This window comes from Oncorhynchus kisutch, linkage group LG23, assembly GCF_002021735.2.
Source record: "Oncorhynchus kisutch isolate 150728-3 linkage group LG23, Okis_V2, whole genome shotgun sequence".
Classification (NCBI taxonomy): Eukaryota; Metazoa; Chordata; class Actinopteri; order Salmoniformes; family Salmonidae; genus Oncorhynchus; species Oncorhynchus kisutch.
Window position 1 is genome coordinate 6,261,347 of NC_034196.2, and position 18,931 is coordinate 6,280,277.

The following is an 18,931-nucleotide window of genomic DNA, read 5'->3' on the forward strand; positions in this document are numbered from 1 at the left end:
GGCAGATGGTGGTAGACCGAGGTAATATGATCCTGTGTCCTGCCCCATCTCATTGAGCTCCACTGTGAATGCACAAGGTCCTCTGGTGTCACACCAAGGACACCGTCTTTTGTTTTTGTCTTTCTATTCACCTACTCATCTTGCATCTCTGACTGTTTGCCAGCCTCTCTCTTTCTCACTCTCTCTCTCTCTGTCTCTGATAGAATAGAGGTCTCTGGCAGAGGTTCAGAGGCAGAGGGTCACTGGATCTCTGTGTTCCCATTGCAGTGCAGTCTCATGGTCCATCTGGTGGGGTGGACACACTCCTTCTCTCACTCCCACACACATCCACACACAGTGAGGCGGTTGAGAGACACTGAGGGTTAGTTAGGGAGGGTCAAAGGGAGAGGCAGGCGGTAAGGGGAGAGGAGCCCCTTGGATGGCTGGATTACAGTCCCCTGTTTGGGGGTGGGACATGCAGCCAATGCCCTGGGGAGGGAGCAGGGAGAGCGGATGGTCAGTGTGCATCTTCAGCAGCATTCCAAATAGCACCCTATTCCTTATATAGTTCACTACTTTTGACCTGAGCCTTATGTCTTTGCTGTGCTGATTGGGCATTTCGCTCCGGCTCAGGGGCTTTGTTGTGTTCTGTGGCGCCGGGCTGGTCGTGGTGAGTCGGCCCAGATCTGGCCCGGCATTGCTGGTGTACATTTCAAAGGCATTTCTCCGCTACTCCTCTGTCTTCGCCTTTGTGCCTTTCCAACACGCAGGGGTGTGTGTGTGCGCGCGCACACATGCTTATGCCTGCGCCTGGATGTGTCTTTGTGTGTAAGTTCATCAAACAGTCAGCAGTACACTCATTTCTATGTCTATTTCTTTTGCCTTTAGTTTTCATGGTCGACATTTCTATGACTTTTTATTTAGGCCTGGCTACACCTATTATTTAGCCATGCCATTCACTTCTGAAGGTCTGTCAATGTGCCTGTGCTGAAAGCATGAGTCTCCTCCTTTGTGTGTGTCGTGAGTATGGCCATGCTCCAGGCCAAGACTGCCTCTCTCCTTCACACTCAATATAAAAGCATCGGCATGGCGATCTCCATGTCCCATGGAATGTTCTCAGGACTTCCTTGTCTTCCGTTCCTCCTCCATGTGACCGTCATGCCTAGAACCTATGAACCGTGATGATGATGAGGATAGTGATTGAGGAGTGCATGACGGTAACCTTACTCTGAGTTGAACACACTCATACACACTTTGCTATGTAAGTTTCTTATTCAACTCTCCTTGTAGTAACTCGATCAAAGGCAAAAGGAGGACTGACGGATGTTATTACTCTTGTTTACATGAGAGCCATTCCAAGGCAAAGGTTGGTTGAGGTTTGAAAGAAATGATTGACAGGGGTTTGAAACAAACACGTCTCTCTGTCTCTCTTCAGCATTTCATTCCGTTCTTCATTGTTTTGAAGCTCCACAACGTCCTTTTTGTCTTTTCACTTTGTTGCCATCGGCCCGTTTCCAATCTACGTGCTCCGAGTAGAGAGGAGAGGGACAGAAAGCCTGACTTTTGGTAGAATTCAAGAATGTATCCCATTTTTAAAAACATTTAAGAATGTTTAGAAAAATATTTTGAGAGTTGACCAGTGATGTACTGCAGCAATCAATATATGATTGATTGATTGAACTCCTTTTGTTTAGGATCCATCACTTGTTATCACCATTTATCCAATAAAACAATGTAGGCCTGACTAGAACAGTCACCTAGGACAGGCACGCACCATTTGGAGATGTTTTCCATGGTAGCTTAACACTGAAAAATTCAATAAACATCTAAAGGGCACAGATGTTTTATATACAGTACAGACTATATAATCTGTGTGTGGCAGTTGGTCTGATTAATGCCAAGAGGAACACTAGATCAATTCCTCCCACTACCTGTGTGTGTGTGTGGTGGGGGGGACACACAAGGGTGTTGGTTGTGTCAGTTGAATAGCCCCCCACTCTGAGTACAGTGGTAAAAATAGAACCCTGAAAGTGAAAGGCATCTGTGGCGTGACATCACAGGCTGCGGAACTGGAAGAGCGGGGGGACAGGAAGGAGAGGCACAATGGGGGGTTCAGAGTGTGAGAGACAGTGATCAAGAAAGCGAGAGTAGGAGGGACAGAAAAAGAGAGCGAGTGAGGAAAGACTGGTGGTGACACTGATGCTCAAAGACCATGGGTCTCTCTCTCTGTCATGACCAGTGTCACTAGACATATTAATCGTATCACACAAGGATTCTCAATCTGTTAATCACTGCATGTGGGCCAATTCATGAGATGAGAGAGAGCAGCTTATGTCCTCCTCAGTACACACCAGTTTCATTCAGAATACTATGTTCCATGTGTGTTTCCTGTCAACTGTACAGGCTTGAGCACAAGATGTTGAATACGTATTTTCAACCCCCCCAAAAATATTTTCAATGTCTTAGTGCTTATAGGCTTTGTGCAGCACTATCACCAAATGATATGTCTATTTAACACAGTGTGTGTTTGTCTCTCTCTCTCTCTCTCTCTCTCTCTCTCTCTCTCTCTCTCTCTCTCTCTGTGTTACAGGGACATCACGTACAGTATCCTGTTTGAGGCTGTGACCACCATGCTGGTGCTGCTGTCCTACCAACTCTTTCACAAGGAGATCCTGAGAGACGGACTCATCTACCAGTACCTGATGAAGGGGCGATGGTGAGTGGAGAGATGGTGACGCGCACACACATACACACCCGACTGTGAGTGAAGGCATTTTTATGAAATCAAATACTATTTCAATCCAGGTCTGCTACTGTATATACTTAAACACATATGGGTCTGCGACTGTCGTGACGCCTTCCCCGTTCACTCTTATTCGGCATAATCACGACCTAAAAGTAACCTTGGCAAGCGAGTCTCTACAATGACACAATCACATGATCCTAACTAAGAAACTTTAGCAGGAGTCTCCATGAGTCCTTGGAAACAGCTAGCTACATGTTACAGATTGTTCCAGACAGGGTTCCGAGTAACATTATCAAGGTCCGAGTAATGTTCTCACGTTCCACGGAAAGTGGTCCAGCCAAGATGTCGGTCTCTGCCACTAAGGAGCCAGTCATCTCCCTGGTGGGTCTGGAGGAGTGCATCCCAAATGCTACCCTATACCCAATATAGTGTACTACTTTTGGCCAGGGCCAATAGGGACAGACCCTACTCTGTCTGAGGTTCAGTGGGAGGCTGGCCAGGGCACACAAGAAAGCTGAGCTTCTGCCTCAGCCAAAAACAAGGCCCACAAAAACAAACACCAGTTGTTTTTCTAAGCGCTCCACTTCCCTCAGTCTCGCGCACATGCAACACACACGCAGCACACGGTCTCCCTCTCTCAAACACACACACACACACACACACACACACACACACACACACACACACACACACACACACACACACACACACACACACACACACACACACACACACACACAGTCACACACAATAGAGTTTGTGTTCCTCTCCTCACATTCAAACAGAAACGGAAGCCCACCGCTGCTTTTCTTGGGATGTTTTCCCATATCTGTCCAACGTTAAAACAAGAAAATAGGTTGGTTTCCCACAAAAACATCCAAAAACAGTATACACTTATTAATCACAGAAAGGACAGTCATCCTCTCACCTGAGTCCTGACATATTTTAATAATAGATTTTTTTTGTTGAGAAATTTCCACTCTATTTTACTCACAATAAATGTGTAGGTAAACAACTTGTCACGTCCTGACCTTAGAGAGCTTTTTATGTCTCTATTTTGGTTTGGTCAGGGTGTGATTTGGGTGGGCATTCTATGTTCCTTTTTCTATGTTTTTGTGTTTCTTTGTTTTGGCCGGGTATGGTTCTCAATCAGGGACAGCTGTCTATCGTTGTCTCTGATTGGGAACCATACTTAGGTAGCTTTTTCCCACAGGGTCCCACAGGGTTTTTGTGGGTAGTTCATTTCTGTTTAGTGTTTGCACCTTACAGGACTGTTTCGATTATTCTCGTTGTTATTTTTGTTATAGTGTTCAGTTTTAATAAAGAAAGCATGAACACTTACCACACTGCGCTTTGGTCCGATGATTCCTCATCTTCCGACGACGAATATCGTTACACAACTGTTACAGGTGAAATGGTAAATTATTAGTAATTTCATTGTTTCTGAAAATAGATGGCATAGGTCAGGAATATGTCATTTTTTATTCAACGGGTGGGTTTAATCCTGAATGCTGATTGGTTAAAACTGAATTCCAGCCTGTGTCTTTGCCGCAAGTTACCACCGGCTAAATCCATGATGTTAAAATGCCAATTTACTCTTCGCAATCCACCCTCTCATTAGCCCAGACAAGCAATTTATAAACTTGATCTCCACTATAAAAAGCATCTAGACATTCTCACTATTCCTTTTAGACTAACATTTAGTTTTCAACAGCAGAGATTTGTATAAATATTGCTGTCTGTCTCTTCGACATTTACAGCATTGTATCAATATTTAAATTTGATCTCCAGCTGTCCCATAGTAATGAACGTGTTGTGAGTCGAAACGAGACAGGCAGGCAACGTTTCCCAACCATTCGGAGTCATGAATCAGCTGGCATAGTTTTTATGGATATATACAAAGAAATGTTAATTGAAAATAAGGTACAGGAAACGAATTGCAGCTAGTTTGCGGTCTTTCCAGCTTCAGTATTTAATGATTGTTAGCTGTGTTGTTGGCTAGCTTCTCTGAACAACAGTGTCCTGACAAGAGAGCAAGCCAGGGATAAGAACCTTGCCAGCTAGTATGGCAATGGAACATTTAGAATGAACGACTGGGTCGCGTCCATTGATACAGAACAAAAAGACTGAACAACTGGTTTGTGTCTCTAGCAATCGAACCAATAGAGCGAGCAACCAGCCGGCTTGGGTAGCAACTTTAGATTTGTGTCGGGACTATATCTTGTGGAAGGATGAATAAATTCATCAAAATAACTTTTTAATTCAAGTATTTAGATCATTATTTGAATATGTTGGTAACTTGACTTTTGTCTCAGGCCTAACAACACCCGTGCCAATATATCCTCCAAACACTGGCCTCGGGGGCATTATCACTTAAATGATGGTGATAATGTGATAGATAACATGTAATAACATACGATAACCTGTCATGCCCATCTATTGCTAGCAAGTCTACTGGGTTTCTCTGTGTCAGTAGTGGTGCGTGGCTAAAATCACTGGGAAGCCAGAAAGAAAATGCCATATTACCATCTAAGTGTTCTGATAATTGCGTTGTTTGCTCTGTAATCTGTTAGTTTATATGCCTTGCGACCGTGATCTATAGGTCTAAAGGCCGAGACCATAAGAAGACAGTTGCAGAATAAATTCAACCACACCTTTTGTTTCATCACAAAACTGGAGAGCAACCTCTGTCCATTGAAGTCCACAAAGCATATTGCATGTAACAGTTACATGACCTACAGCATGGTCAGGCAAGTTTTAATGTTTCCGACATTTTCGGACCACTAAACAACTATTGATATAGAACCATGGAGAGTTACCGCAAGTCGCAAAGTTAACAGGCGCTGCCTCCACTTTTCCAGCACCATTTCAACATCATAAAATCACCTATGCGTAGTATAATACAGTGACAACTGAAAGATGCCAAAACCGATTTAGTCCGTTCAACTTAAGCTAAATATGTAGCTGTCTATGGTTCTGATTTCTGTGTGTTGAACTTCCTTCTTCTCAGGGCAGGGGTACAATTAATAAATGAATGGTTGGATCAGAATCACCAATATATTCATTGACCAGTATGGAGAATTAAGTAAAACCACAAGCCCAAATAACTATCGCCATACATGGCTAATTTAGGAATGAGCCTATTTTAGCTAGCCACCGGAAGAACACAACGAGATGCAACAATTCAAGTTGTTTCTCTCAATGACGCATGCTGTCGATGCCAAATGATGCCAAATCCAAACTGGCTTCCCTTGACACTTTATTTTGGTGCATCAGGACCATTCACAGTTGAGCTCACTCAGTTTAGCTCAACGGTGATTGGCTCTTATTTCATACTTTTTTTTGTCAAGGGCTCGCTGGCTTTACTTGCATTCAATGCTACAGGCGGCAACAATGTCATACTCTTTTAGACCAGACAGCATCAGATAGATGGCTTACACATACAGAGACAGAGGGGCACTGTTGTGCTCGTTCGGATGCTTTCTCCGGTGAGGCACATTCAGCCTCTTGCGAATTGAATGAAAATTATAAAACACAGAGAGACTAAAGATACATTATTTTATGTTTTTATATTTTTTCTTGGGTACATTTCTTTGGGGAAGCCTGGTTTTCCTTGGCATCCATGAATACAATCTGCTGGCTTGTGTGTTGACTTAGACAACGAGACAATTAGTGACACTATGTCTCATCCTCCCCAGTTTGTCCCTGACCAGTCAGTTGGTGAAGACTCTGCTGTATAACATCATCAGACAGGAGAAGTGTCCGCCTCCTGCCACACACATCTTTGAACAGCAGTCTGACAGAGGAGGCCTGCTCTACGGACTTGCCTCGGGAGTAGCAAGTAAGTAACAACAGGTGCACAGACAGACAGGCAAATTACTTATACACACACATACTGTACCAGTCAAAAGTTTGGACACACCTACTCATTCAAGGATTTTCTTTGTTTTTACTATTTTCTACATTGTAGAATAATAGTGAAGGCATCAAAACTTTGTAATAACACATATGGAATCATGTAGTAACCAAAATGGTGTTAAACAATCCAAATATATTTTATATTTGAGATTCTTCAAAGTAGCCACCCTTTGCCTTGATGACAGCTTTGCACACTCTTGGCATTCTCTCAACCAGCTTCACCTGGAATGCTTTTCCAACAGTCTTGAAGGAGTTCCCACATACAGTATGTGACCGACCAGCTCAAATCGGTCTTATGTAGCAACATTTGAAATGTTTATTTTTTTTACATTGGATAAAAGTAGAGACTCAGAGCTACAAAATGGTACATCATACACTAAATCAAATCAAATCAAATGTATTTATGTAGCCCATCATACATCAGCTGATATCTCAAAGTGCTGTACAGAAACCCAGCCTAAAACCCCAAACAGCAAGCAATGCAGTTGTAGAGGCACGGTGGCTAGGAAAAACTCCCTAGAAAAGCCAAAACCTAGGAAGAAACCTAGAGAGGAACCAGGCTATGAGGGGTGGCCAGTCCTCTCCTGGCTGTGCCAGGTGGAGATTATAACAGAACATGGCCACGTAGTTCAAATGTTCATAAATGACCAGCATGGTCAAATAATAATAATCACAGGCAGAACAGTTGAAACTGGAGCAGCAGCACGGCCAGGTGGACTGGGGACAGCAAGGAGTCATCATGCCAGGTAGTCCTGAGGCATGGTCCTAGGGCTCAGGTCCTCCGAGAGAGAGAAAGAAAGCGAGAATTAGAGAGAGCATACTTAAATTCACACAGGACACCGGATAAGACAGGAGAAGTACTCCAGATATAACAAACTAACCCTAGCCCCCCGACACACAAACTAATGCAGCATACATACTGGAGGCTGAGACAGGAGGGGTCAGGAGACACTATGGCCCCATCTGATGATACCCCCGGACAGGGCCAAACAGGAAGGATATAATATAACCCCACCCACTTTGCCAAAGCACAGCCCCCACACCACTAGAGGGATATCTTCAACCACCAACTTACCATCCTGAGACAAGGCCGAGTATAGCCCACAAAGATCTCCGCCACGGCACAATCCAGGTCTGGGCGCCAACCCAGACAGGAAGATCACATCAATGACTCAACCCACTCAAGTGACGCACCCCTCCTAGGGACGGCATGAAAGAGCACCAGTAAGCCAGTGACTCAGCCCCCGTAATAGGGTTAGAGGCAGAGAATCCCAGTGGAAAGAGGGGAACCGGCCAGGCAGAAACAGCAAGGGCGGTTCGTTGCTCCAGAGCCTTTCCGTTCACCTTCCCACTCCTGGGCCAGACTACACTCAATCATAGGACCTACTGAAGAGATGAGTCTTCAGTAAAGACTTAAAGGTTGAGACCGAGTTTTCGTCTCTCACATGGGTAGGCAGACCATTCCATAAAAATGGAGCTCAAAAGGAGAAAGCCCTGCCTCCAGCTGTTTGCTTAGAAATTCTAGGGACAATTAAGAGGCCTGCGTCTTGTGACCAAAGCGTACGTGTAGGTATGTACGGCAGGACCAAATCAGAGAGATAGGTAGTAGCAAGCCCATGTAATGCTTTGTAGGTTAGCAGTAAAACCTTGAAATCAGCCCTTGCCTTGACAGGAAGCCAGTATAGGGAGGCTAGAACTGGAGTAATATGATCAAATTACGTATTTAGCACTAACTGAAGTTTATTTAGTGCTTTATCCGGGTAGCCGGAAAGTAGAGCATTGCAGTAGTCTAACCTAGAAGTAACAAAAGCATGGATACATTTTTCTGCATTTTTGGACAGAAAGTTTCTGATTTTTGCAATGTTACGTAGATGGAGAAAAGCTGTCCTTGAAACAGTCTTGATATGTTCGTCAAAAGAGAGATCAGGGCTCAAAGTAACGCCGAGGTCCTACACAGTTTTATTTGAGACGACTGTACAACCATTAAGATTAATTGTCAGATTCAACAGAAGATCTCTTTGTTTCTCAGGACCTAGAACAAGCATCTCTGTTTTGTCTGAGTTTAAAAGTAGAAAGTTTGCAGCCATCCACTTCCTTATGTCTGAAACACACAGGCTTCTAGCGAGGGCAATTTTGGGGCTTCACCATGTTTCATGGAAATTTACAGCTGTGTGTCATCCGCATAGCAGTGACATTAAGTTAACATTATGTTTTCGAATGACATCCCCAAGAGGTAAAATGTATAGTGAAAACAATAGTGGTCCTAAAACGGAACCTTGAGGAACACCGAAATTTACAGTTGATTTGTCATAGGACAAACCATTCACATCTAAACCAGGCCAGAACTTGTCCGTGTAGACCAATTTGGGTTTCCAATCTCTCCAAAAGAATGTGGTGATCGATGGTATCAAAAGCAGCACTAAGTTCTAGGAGCACGAGGACAGATGCAGAGCCTCGGTCTGATGCCATTAAAAGGTAATTTACCACCTTCACACGTGCAGTCGAAGTGCTATGATGGGGTCTAAAACCAGACTGAAGCATTTCGTATACATTGTTTGTCTCCAGGAAGGCAGTGAGTTGCTGCGCAACAGGCTTTTCCAAAATGTTTGAGAGGAATGGAAGATTCGATATAGACTGATAGTTTTTTATATTTTCTGGGTCATGGTTTGGCTTTTTCAAGAGAGGCTTTATTACTGCCACTTTTAGTGAGTTTGGTACACATCCGGTGGATAGAGAGCCGTTTATTATGTTCAACATAGGAGGGCCAAGCACAGGAAGCAGCTCTTTCAGTAGTTTAGTTGGAATAGGGTCCAGTATGCAGCTTGAAGGTTTTAGAGGCCATGATTATTTTCATCATTGTATCAAGAGATATAGTACTAAAACACTTGTGTTTCTCTTGATCCTAGGTCCTGGCAGAGTTGTGCAGACTCAGGACAACTGAGCTTTGAAGGAATACGCAGATTTAAAGAGGAGTCCGTAATTTGCTTTCTAATAATCATGATCTTTTCCTCAAAGAAGTTCATGAATTTATTAATGCTGAAGTGAAAACCATCCTCTCTTGGGGAATGGTGCTTTTTATGTTAGCTTTGCGACAGTATCAAAAATAAATTAAGGGTTGTTCATATTCTCCTCAATTTAGTTGGAAAAATAGGATGATCGAGCAGCAGTGAGGGCTCTTCGATACTGCACGGTACTGTCTTTCCAAGTTAGTCGGAAGACTTCCAGTTTGGTGTGGCGCCATTTCCGTTCCAATTTTCTGGAAGCTTGCTTCAGAGCTCGGGTATTTTCTGTATACCAGGGAGCTAGTTTCTTATAAGAAATGTTTTTAGGGGTGCAACTGCATCTAGGGTATTGCGCAAGGTTAAATTGAGTTCCTCCGTTTTTTGTCCTCTGACGTCCTTGGGTAGACAGAGGGAGTCTGGAAGGGCATCAAGGAATCTTTGTGTTGTCTGTGAATTTATAGCACAGCGTTTGATGCTCCTTGGTTGGGGTCTGAGCAGATTATTTGTTGCAATTGCAAATGTAATAAAATGGTGGTCCGATAGTCCAGGATTATGAGTAAAAACATTGAGATCCACAACATTTATTCCATGGGACAAAACTAGGTCCAGAGTATGACTGTGACAGTGAGTAGGTCCAGAGACATGTTGGACAAAACACACTGAGTCGATGATGTCTCCGAAAGCCTTTTGGAGTGGGTCTGTGGACTTTTCCATGTGAATATTAGTCACCAAAAATTTTAATATTATCTGCTATGACTACAAGGTCCGATAGGAATTCAGGGAACTCAATGAGGAATGATGTATATGGCCCAGGAGGCCTGTAAAGAGTAGCTATAAAAAGTGATTGAGTAGGCTGCATAGATTTCATGACTAGAAGCTCAAAATATGAAAACGTAATTTTTTTTTTGGGGGGGGGGCAAATTTACCTGTGTGTAATCAAGTCTCCGTATAAATGCACCTGCACTGTGATAGTCTCAGAGGTCCGTTAAAAGCGCAGAGAGCATCATGAAGAACAAGGAACACACCAGGCAGGTCCGAGATACTGTTGTGAAGAAGTTTAAAGACGGATTTGGATACAAAAAGATTTCCCAATCTTTAAACATCCCAAGGAGCACTGTGCAAGCGATAATATTGAAATGGAAGGAGTATCAGACCACTGCAAATCTACCAAGACCTGGCCGTCCCTCTAAACTTTCAGCTCATACAAGGAGAAGACTGATCAGAGATGCAGCCAAGAGGCCCATGATCACTCTGGATGAACTGCAGAGATCTACAGCTGAGGTGGGAGACTCTGTCCATAGGACAACAATCAGTCGTATATTGCACAAATCTGGCCTTTATGGAAGAGTGGCAAGAAGAAAGCCATTTCTTAAAGATATCCATAAAAAGTGTTGTTTAAAGTTTGCCACGAGCCACCTGGGAGACACACCAAACATGTGGAAGAAGGTGCTCTGGTCAGATGAAACCAAAATTGAACTTTTTGGCAACAATGCAAAACGTTATGTTTGGCGTAAAAGCAACACAGCTCATCACCCTGAACACACCATCCCCACTGTCAAACATGGTGGTGGCAGCATCATGGTTTGGGCCTGCTTTTCTTCAGCAGGGACAGGGAAGATGGTTAAAATAGATGGGAAGATGGATGGAGCCAAATACAGGACCATTCTGGAAGAAAACCTGATGGAGTCTGCAAAAGACCTGAGACTGGGACGGAGATTTGTCTTCCAACAAGACAATGATCCAAAACATAAAGCAAAATCTACAATGGAATGGTTCAAAAATAAACATATCCAGGTGTTAGAATGGCCAAGTCAAAGTCCAGACCTGAATCCAATCGAGAATCTGTGGAAAGAACTGAAAACTGCTGTTCACAAATGCTCTCCATCCAACCTCACTGAGCTCGAGCTGTTTTGCAAGGAGGAATGGGAAAAAATGTCAGTCTCTCGATGTGCAAAACTGATAGAGACATACCCCAAACGACTTACAGCTCTAATCGCAGCAAAAGGTGGCGCTACAAAGTATTAACTTAAGGGGGCTGAATAATTTTGCACGCCCAATTTTCAGTTTTTGATTTGTTAAAAAAGTTTGAAATATCCAATAAATGTCATTCCACTTCATGATTGTGTCCCACTTGTTGTTGATTCTTCACAAAAAAATACAGTTTTATATCTTTATGTTTGAAGCCTGAAATGTGGCAAAAGGTCGCAAAGTTCAAGGGGGCCGAATACTTTCGCAAGGCACTGTAAGTGTATGTAAACTTCTGACTTCAACTGTACATGTCTTAACCTGTAGTGACACCCCATCCCATGAACGGGACCATTGTCATCATCTGACACTAATTAGCATAACGCAACGGACATACATCTTCCTAGAAAATATTCCTATTCATGAAAATCACAAATGAAATATATTGGAACACAGCTTAGCCTTTTGTTAATCACCCTGTCATCTCAGATTTTCAAAATATGCTGTGTGTCTTGGCTTTACAGCCAACGCTAGACAAGCATTTGTGTATGTTTATCATAGCCTAGCATAGCATTATGCCTTGCTAGCAGCAAGCAACTTTGTCACGGAAATCAGAAAAGCAATCAAATCAAATCGTTTACCTTTGATGAATTTCAGATGTTTTCACTCACGAGACTCCCAGGTAGATAGCCAAAGTTCATTTTTTCCCAAAATATTATTTTTGTAGGCGAAACAGCTCCGTTTGTTCTTCACGTTTGGCTGAGGAATCGCCCGGAAATTGCGGTCAACACAACGCCAATTTTTTTTCCAAATTAGCTCCATAATATCGACAGAAACATGGCAAACGTTATTTAGAATCCATCCTCAAGGTGTTTTTCTAATATCTATTCAATAATATATCTGTCAGGACAATTCCTTTTTCTCTAAGACCGATTGGAGTAATGGCTACCTCTGTACTTTACGCGAGAATCTCTCTCGGAGCCACCATGTGACGACTTACGCAATGTGCCCCCATACGGCTATTCTTCAACAGAAATGCGTAAAACTATGTCACAATGCTCTAGACACCTTGGGGAATACGTAGAAAGCGTAAGCTCGTTGATGGTACATTTACAGCCATATAGGGAGTCATTGGGATGCAGCGCTTTCAAAACCTGGGGCACTTCCGGATTGGATTTTTTCTCAGGCTTTCGCTTGCAACATCAGTTCTGTTATACTCACAGACAATATCTTTACAGTTTTGGAAACGTTAGTGTAACGGCTCTCTTCTATCTCCTCCTCTGACGAAGAGGTAGAACAAGGATCGGACCAAAATGCAGCGTGATGATGATTCATGATTTATTTAAATGAAGGAAAACCCTATACAAGCAGAAACTACAAAAATAACTAAATGAAATAACGAAAACCGAAACAGCCCTATCTGGTGCAAACACAAAGACAGGAACAATCACCCACGAAAACACTCACAGAATATGGCTGCCTAAATATGGTTCCCAATCAGAGACAACGATAATCACCTGACTCTGATTGAGGACCGCCTCAGGCAGCCATAGACTACGTAGACACCCCACAAAACCCCTAAGACAAAAACACACCACAATAACCCATGTCACACCCTGGCCTGACCAAATAATTAAAGAAAACACAAAATACTAAGACCAAGGCGTGACAGAGTGTTTTCTATCGAAAGCTGTCGATTATATGCATATTCTAGCATCTTTTCCTGACAAAATATCCCGTTTAAAACGGGAACGTTTTTTTTTCTCCAAAAATGAAAATACTGCCCCCTAACACCAAGAGGTTTTAACAAAAGACTCCACTATCCAAGTTACCATTTCAGGTGCGGTCGTATTATCAGCTAACGTTAGCTAGCTAGCTAACAGTAACCTTTTACTTGAAATGAAACCACTTTCTGTCAAAATTAGATATGTGTAATCTCTGAAAATGTAACTATCTAGACTATCTTACCAGTATACATCGTTTATGGATGGACACGTCTCCTGTCGGATGCCATGGTTGCTCTTAGTTTTAAGATGTAATCCGGAGACAGATGTTTTTTTCCATCTCCCTTAGCTATCATACTCGAATTCCACTGATTACAAAACTCGGTCCTCCAGAAAGTGGAGAGCAACACTTATGCAGTTTTTCTACACAATGTGTAAAAAAAACAAAGCAGCGTTAGACAGGATTACAAAGACATACTGACCAACTCAAATAGACAGAAACGCGCATTTTATATAAAACATTTTTTTAACTTTCAAACGGCTTGCCTGTGAAGTAGTGACCCGCGACATATGCCTAGTTTCCTGAAACGGGTCACATATGCTGAACACCCGTTGACTGCTTTTCCTTCACTCTGCGGTCAAACTCATCTCAAACCATCTCAATTGGGTTGAGGTCCGGTGATTGTGGAGTCCAGGTCATCTGATGTAGCACTCCATCATTCTCCTTCTTGGTCAAATAGCCCTTAAACCATGTGTATGTGACAAATAAAATTGGATTTGATTTGATTTAAACAGGTTGGAGGTGTGTTGGATCATTGTCCTGTTGAAAAACAAATGATAGTCCCACTAAGCGCAAACCAGATACGATGGCGTATCACTGCAGAATGCTGTGGTAGCCATGCTGGTTAAGTATGCCTTGAATTCTAAATAAATCACCAGCAAAGCACCCCCAAACCATCACACGTCCTGCACCATGCCTCCTCCTCCGGTTGGAACCAAAAATCTAACATTTTGACTCATCAGACCAATGGACAGATTTCCAACGGTCTAATGTCCATTGCTTGTGTTTCTTGGCCCAAGCAAGTCTCTTCTTCTTATTGGTGTAATTTGGTAGTGGTTTATTTGCAGCAATTCGACCACGAAGGCCTGATTCATGCAGACTGCTCTGAACAGTTGATGTTGAGATGTGTCTGTTACTTGAACTCTGAAGCACTTATTTGGGCTGCCCTTGACTGACCTTCATGTCTTAAAGTAATTATGTACTATCGTTTCTCTTTTGCTTATTTGAGCTGTTCTTGCCATAATATGGACTTGGTATTTTACCAAATAGGGCCATCTTCTGTCTACCATCCCTACCTTGTCACAACACAACTGATTGGCTCAAATGCATTAAGAAGGAAAGAAATTCCACAAATGAACTTTTTACAAGGCACACTTGTTAATTCAATTGCATTCCAGGTGACTACCTCATGACGCTGGTTGAGAGAATGCCAAGAGTGTGCAAAGCTGTCAACATTGAAGAACCTAAAATATAAAATATTTAGATTTGTTTTACACTTTTTTGGGTTACTACATGATTCCATGTGTTATTTCGTTGTTTTGATGTCTTCACTATTATTATACGATGTAGAAAATAGTAAAAATAAAGAAAAACTCTTGATTAGGTGTCCACACTTTTGACTGGTACTGTGTATACACACACACACACACTGATATGTGATGTGATGTTGTATTACCTGGGTCTGTACAAGCAATTATAAGTAGATCTGAGAGCGCCAGGAAATTACATTATCTAAAAAAGCCCAGTTACGGCCTTTGCCTCGTCTCGTCTGAACAGAAGTCGCGTAAATCACAGGATTAGTTTTACATCCCATCATTTCAACATTTAAAATGTAATTGTACTGATGTAAGCCAAGACTCTCTTAGACATATTAGTAGAGGACAGACAGCGCCGGCATGACTGTACTGAATCTGTGTCTCCATCATCCAGAGAGTGCAAGGATGCATTTCATTTTAATGAACAGCCCCGAGACTCTGTCAGACTCTGTTGCCTGTTTTACTTCCTGATTTTCCAGGAACAGACCAAGACAGTGATGTCAGACCTCTCGTCTCTCTCTGGATCTATTTATCATCTTTGGTCGGAATCTGAGTGGGCACTTCGTGTTGAAATTATTGATGTTCCAAAAATGACACTGCAATGGTATTTTGTATCAATTTCCAATCATAGCCAGTAGTCACTAATGAATAAGGGGTATTTCGTGCATTGAATAACTACACGCCATAACTCCCCTACAGGGACTTCCTCCCTATGTGTAAGGTATTGTCTGACTGTTCCCCAAAATCATTGTCATTGCTATAGTCTGCCATTCTAAACACTGCCCACACACACAGGAGTTCGGGTTGCTAGGGAAACCAAGATACTCGACAACCCTCTCGTATTTTATTCTCAAGAAGCCTTCCCCCACTGATAAAACAATATATCTGTTTTGGAGACCTCTTTGGCGGATGGAGATTCATTATATATTTGATCAATTAAGTTAATGACTTGGGGTTTTCCTGTTTATAGTTAGATTTTGTGGAGTCCTCACTCTCTGTGATACCAGTACTGTGTCCCAAATGGCACCCTATTCCCTACATATTGCACTTTTTAAAATTACTATCGACCTATGGGCCCTGGTCAAAAGTAGTGCACTAAATAGGGAATAGGGTGCCATTTTGGGACACATCCCGTTTTAATGGAAGTAGTGAAGTACTGTAGCAGAGTAAACAATGGTCCCTTAGAGTCAGATGACTGCCTGTTGTGTTTTAACTGTGGGAATCTCTCAGTGCCAGGGATGTGGCTGGTTAGGTCTCTGAGACACACACACACAGCTACAGGACCTTCTCTTCCTCTGATGCTGGATGTAGCCTGTGATAAAAAGATAATCAGTCATCATAAATGTTTTGCTGGCCAGGAACAGCCAGGGGAATCCAGAAAGCCTGTCATGGCCAAACCACAGCCTGGATGTCCAGGGCCAGCTGTCTCACTGTCTCTGTGGGATGGGGGCTGTGGGTCACGGCCTAGAACTCAATGCTACTTGGACAGATATGAGATGTATCTATAATTTACTGATAGTAAAAATAAATAAAGAGATCACATGAAGATAGACAGGAGAGCATTGCTGAATGGAAGAAAGGGGTTTAACTTTTCTGTACTGTTTTGTGACGGGGAGCTTTGATCGACCATATACAGAAGTGTGGAGTGTGTTAGCAAGGTGGATGTGTTTCTTTATCGCTCAGCTTCTCATTTCTCTGATTCTCCACTTCTGTATTTCCCTCTTCACTCCTTAGTACACAAGGCCCTACACAGGCCACTAAAGGCTGCTGGGTAGGGTTCAGCGGGAGGTTAGATGTCTGTTTTACTACGACTGTGATGTGATTGTCTCACCTAGCTTTCTGAAGATAAATGCACTAATTGTATGTCTCTGGATAACAGCGTCTGCTGAATTAATTAAATGTAAAAAATGTGTGTCTATCCATCTGTGCGCCAGAATGAGGGCCATGCCTTGATATTGTTCCATAATGTCTCCCATTCACAGACGGTACGACAGAGTGCTGTGTGCTCATAGATAGGACAGGGCAACTCCCCTCGATCTATCAGACAGTCCACACTGTAGTCTACCCGGAACAGATCAGACATGACACATAAGGAAGGCTGTGTGCTCAGAGACAGATTTAGAGACCGAGAAAGAGTCCTGTTCCGACCAGACTAGACAGGTGTTTGTACTTCATGATGTTAGTTTCTTCGTTACTTAGTTTCTCTGTCTGCTTTTTTTGTGCATTTTCATACACATCCTCCTCTCCCATTCTACCGTACAATGGCATCATTCTACAATGGCAGCTAGCTAAATCCGTTTACTGCTTGTCTGCATGCCAAGGCTACAGCTAACTACAGTCTACAATGCATCCTGATTGTAAATCAAACTTTAGTACCCTACTCACACTGATGTCTTTATATAGGACAACAAGCCTGTTCTGTCTGACAGCCAAGCCGAGAATGAATGGTATTTGTACAGCAGTGTGCAGCATGTAGTCCCCTGGACAATAAAAGAGGATGTGGAGGTGTTAACACTAACAGGGGACTAGGCTGGCTTAGAGTTGATGTCCGAGGAAAATTATATTTAGCGTAATAAAACCGATACGCATCGGCCACCGATTCAAATGTCTAAAATACGAGTGCACCGGTCCGCGGACCCCAAACCGATCCAAATATGTTGGGGGTGAAATCCAAAGTTGTGATATGCTGCACACTGAGTATACAAAACATTAATAACATCATGACAAACTGACCAGGTGATCCCTTATTGATGTCACTTGATAAATCCACTTCAATCAGTGTAAATGAAGGAGAGGAAACAGGTTAAAATAAGGATTTTTAAGCTTTGAGACAATTGAGACATGGATGGCGTGTGTGCCATTTAGAGGGTGAATGGGTAAGACAAAATATTTAAGTGCCTTTGAACGGGATATGGTAGTAGGTGCCAGGCACACCACCTAAAGCGAGACCGATTCAAGACCTGAGCAAATCGAGTCAAGACCGAGAAAGTGTGAGGCCAATTCAAGATCATGAGTGTCATTTTGTCAAATAACCACTATAACAAGAGTTCAAAATGTCCAGTGTTTCTGTGTTCATATTTCAGAACAACATGGATTCTTTAGACATTCAGAATAGTGAAAAGAATGCATGCTGAGGAAAAATAGAGCCACTCGACAAATGGTTACTAACCTAAACACAGTGGGGAACAAAGGGCCTTCAGAGAAGGGCTAAGATCTTGTAAAATAATGATTAAAATATATAATGATAATGATATTATTTTCAATGATGTTCTGATTTGTTTTCAGCTTTTGTTGGAAAGCAGAGAAAATAATATCCAATCTTTTTTCTTTGCTGTTCCCTGGGGAGATAAATCTAGCTAGCTAAGTCAGCCATTGGCTAGGCCATCAGAAGCAAGATAAAGACATCTGCCATTCAACTGCATTAGGGCAACGTTTTGGTGGAATCAGTGGAATCAACCAATCACATTTTAACTTAATGAGTGGGACCATTTTTATAAAAAACGTATGGAAACTTCTGCCTTCTTGCGAGCAGTAGTGTTGCCAAAGAGGATGTTGTTGCTAATTTGTTAGCTTCTCCTTTTTCAAAAATAACTTTCAACAAGTTTCAACAATCCTGTTTGCATTCATCATCCTTGATGTTTCTACAACTTGATTGGAGTCCACCTTTGGTAAATTCTATTGATTGGACATGATTTGGAAAGGCATATAAGATCCCACAGGTGACAGTGCATGTCAGAACAAAAACCAAGCCATGAGGTCAAAGGAATTGTCCGTAGAGCTCCGAGACAGGATTGTGTCTGCAGCAATGTCTGCAGCATTGAAGGTCCTCAAGAACACAGTGGCCTCCATCATTCTTAAATGGAAGAAGTTTGGAACCACCAAGACTTCTTAGAGCTGGCCACCAAACTGAGCAATTGGGGGAGAAGGGCCTTGGTCAGGGAGTTGACCAAGAACCCGATGGTCATTCACTCACTCACTCACTCACTCACTCACTCACTCAC

The 18,931-nt window shown here is 42.6% G+C and overlaps 1 protein-coding gene across 3 annotated transcripts in view; it reads left to right on the forward strand.

Moving 5' to 3' along the window:
- The window catches only part of LOC109877855 (dymeclin-like), a 145,785-nt gene that overhangs the window by 32,694 nt on the left and 94,160 nt on the right, over window positions 1–18,931 (forward strand). For all 3 annotated transcript variants that reach the window (XM_020470085.2, XM_020470088.2, XM_031802783.1), the window contains 2 exons: window positions 2,570–2,695; window positions 6,424–6,566. In XM_020470085.2, coding sequence (XP_020325674.1) covers window positions 2,570–2,695; window positions 6,424–6,566 — 269 coding nt within the window. The remainder of the gene's footprint in view (window positions 1–2,569; window positions 2,696–6,423; window positions 6,567–18,931) is intronic.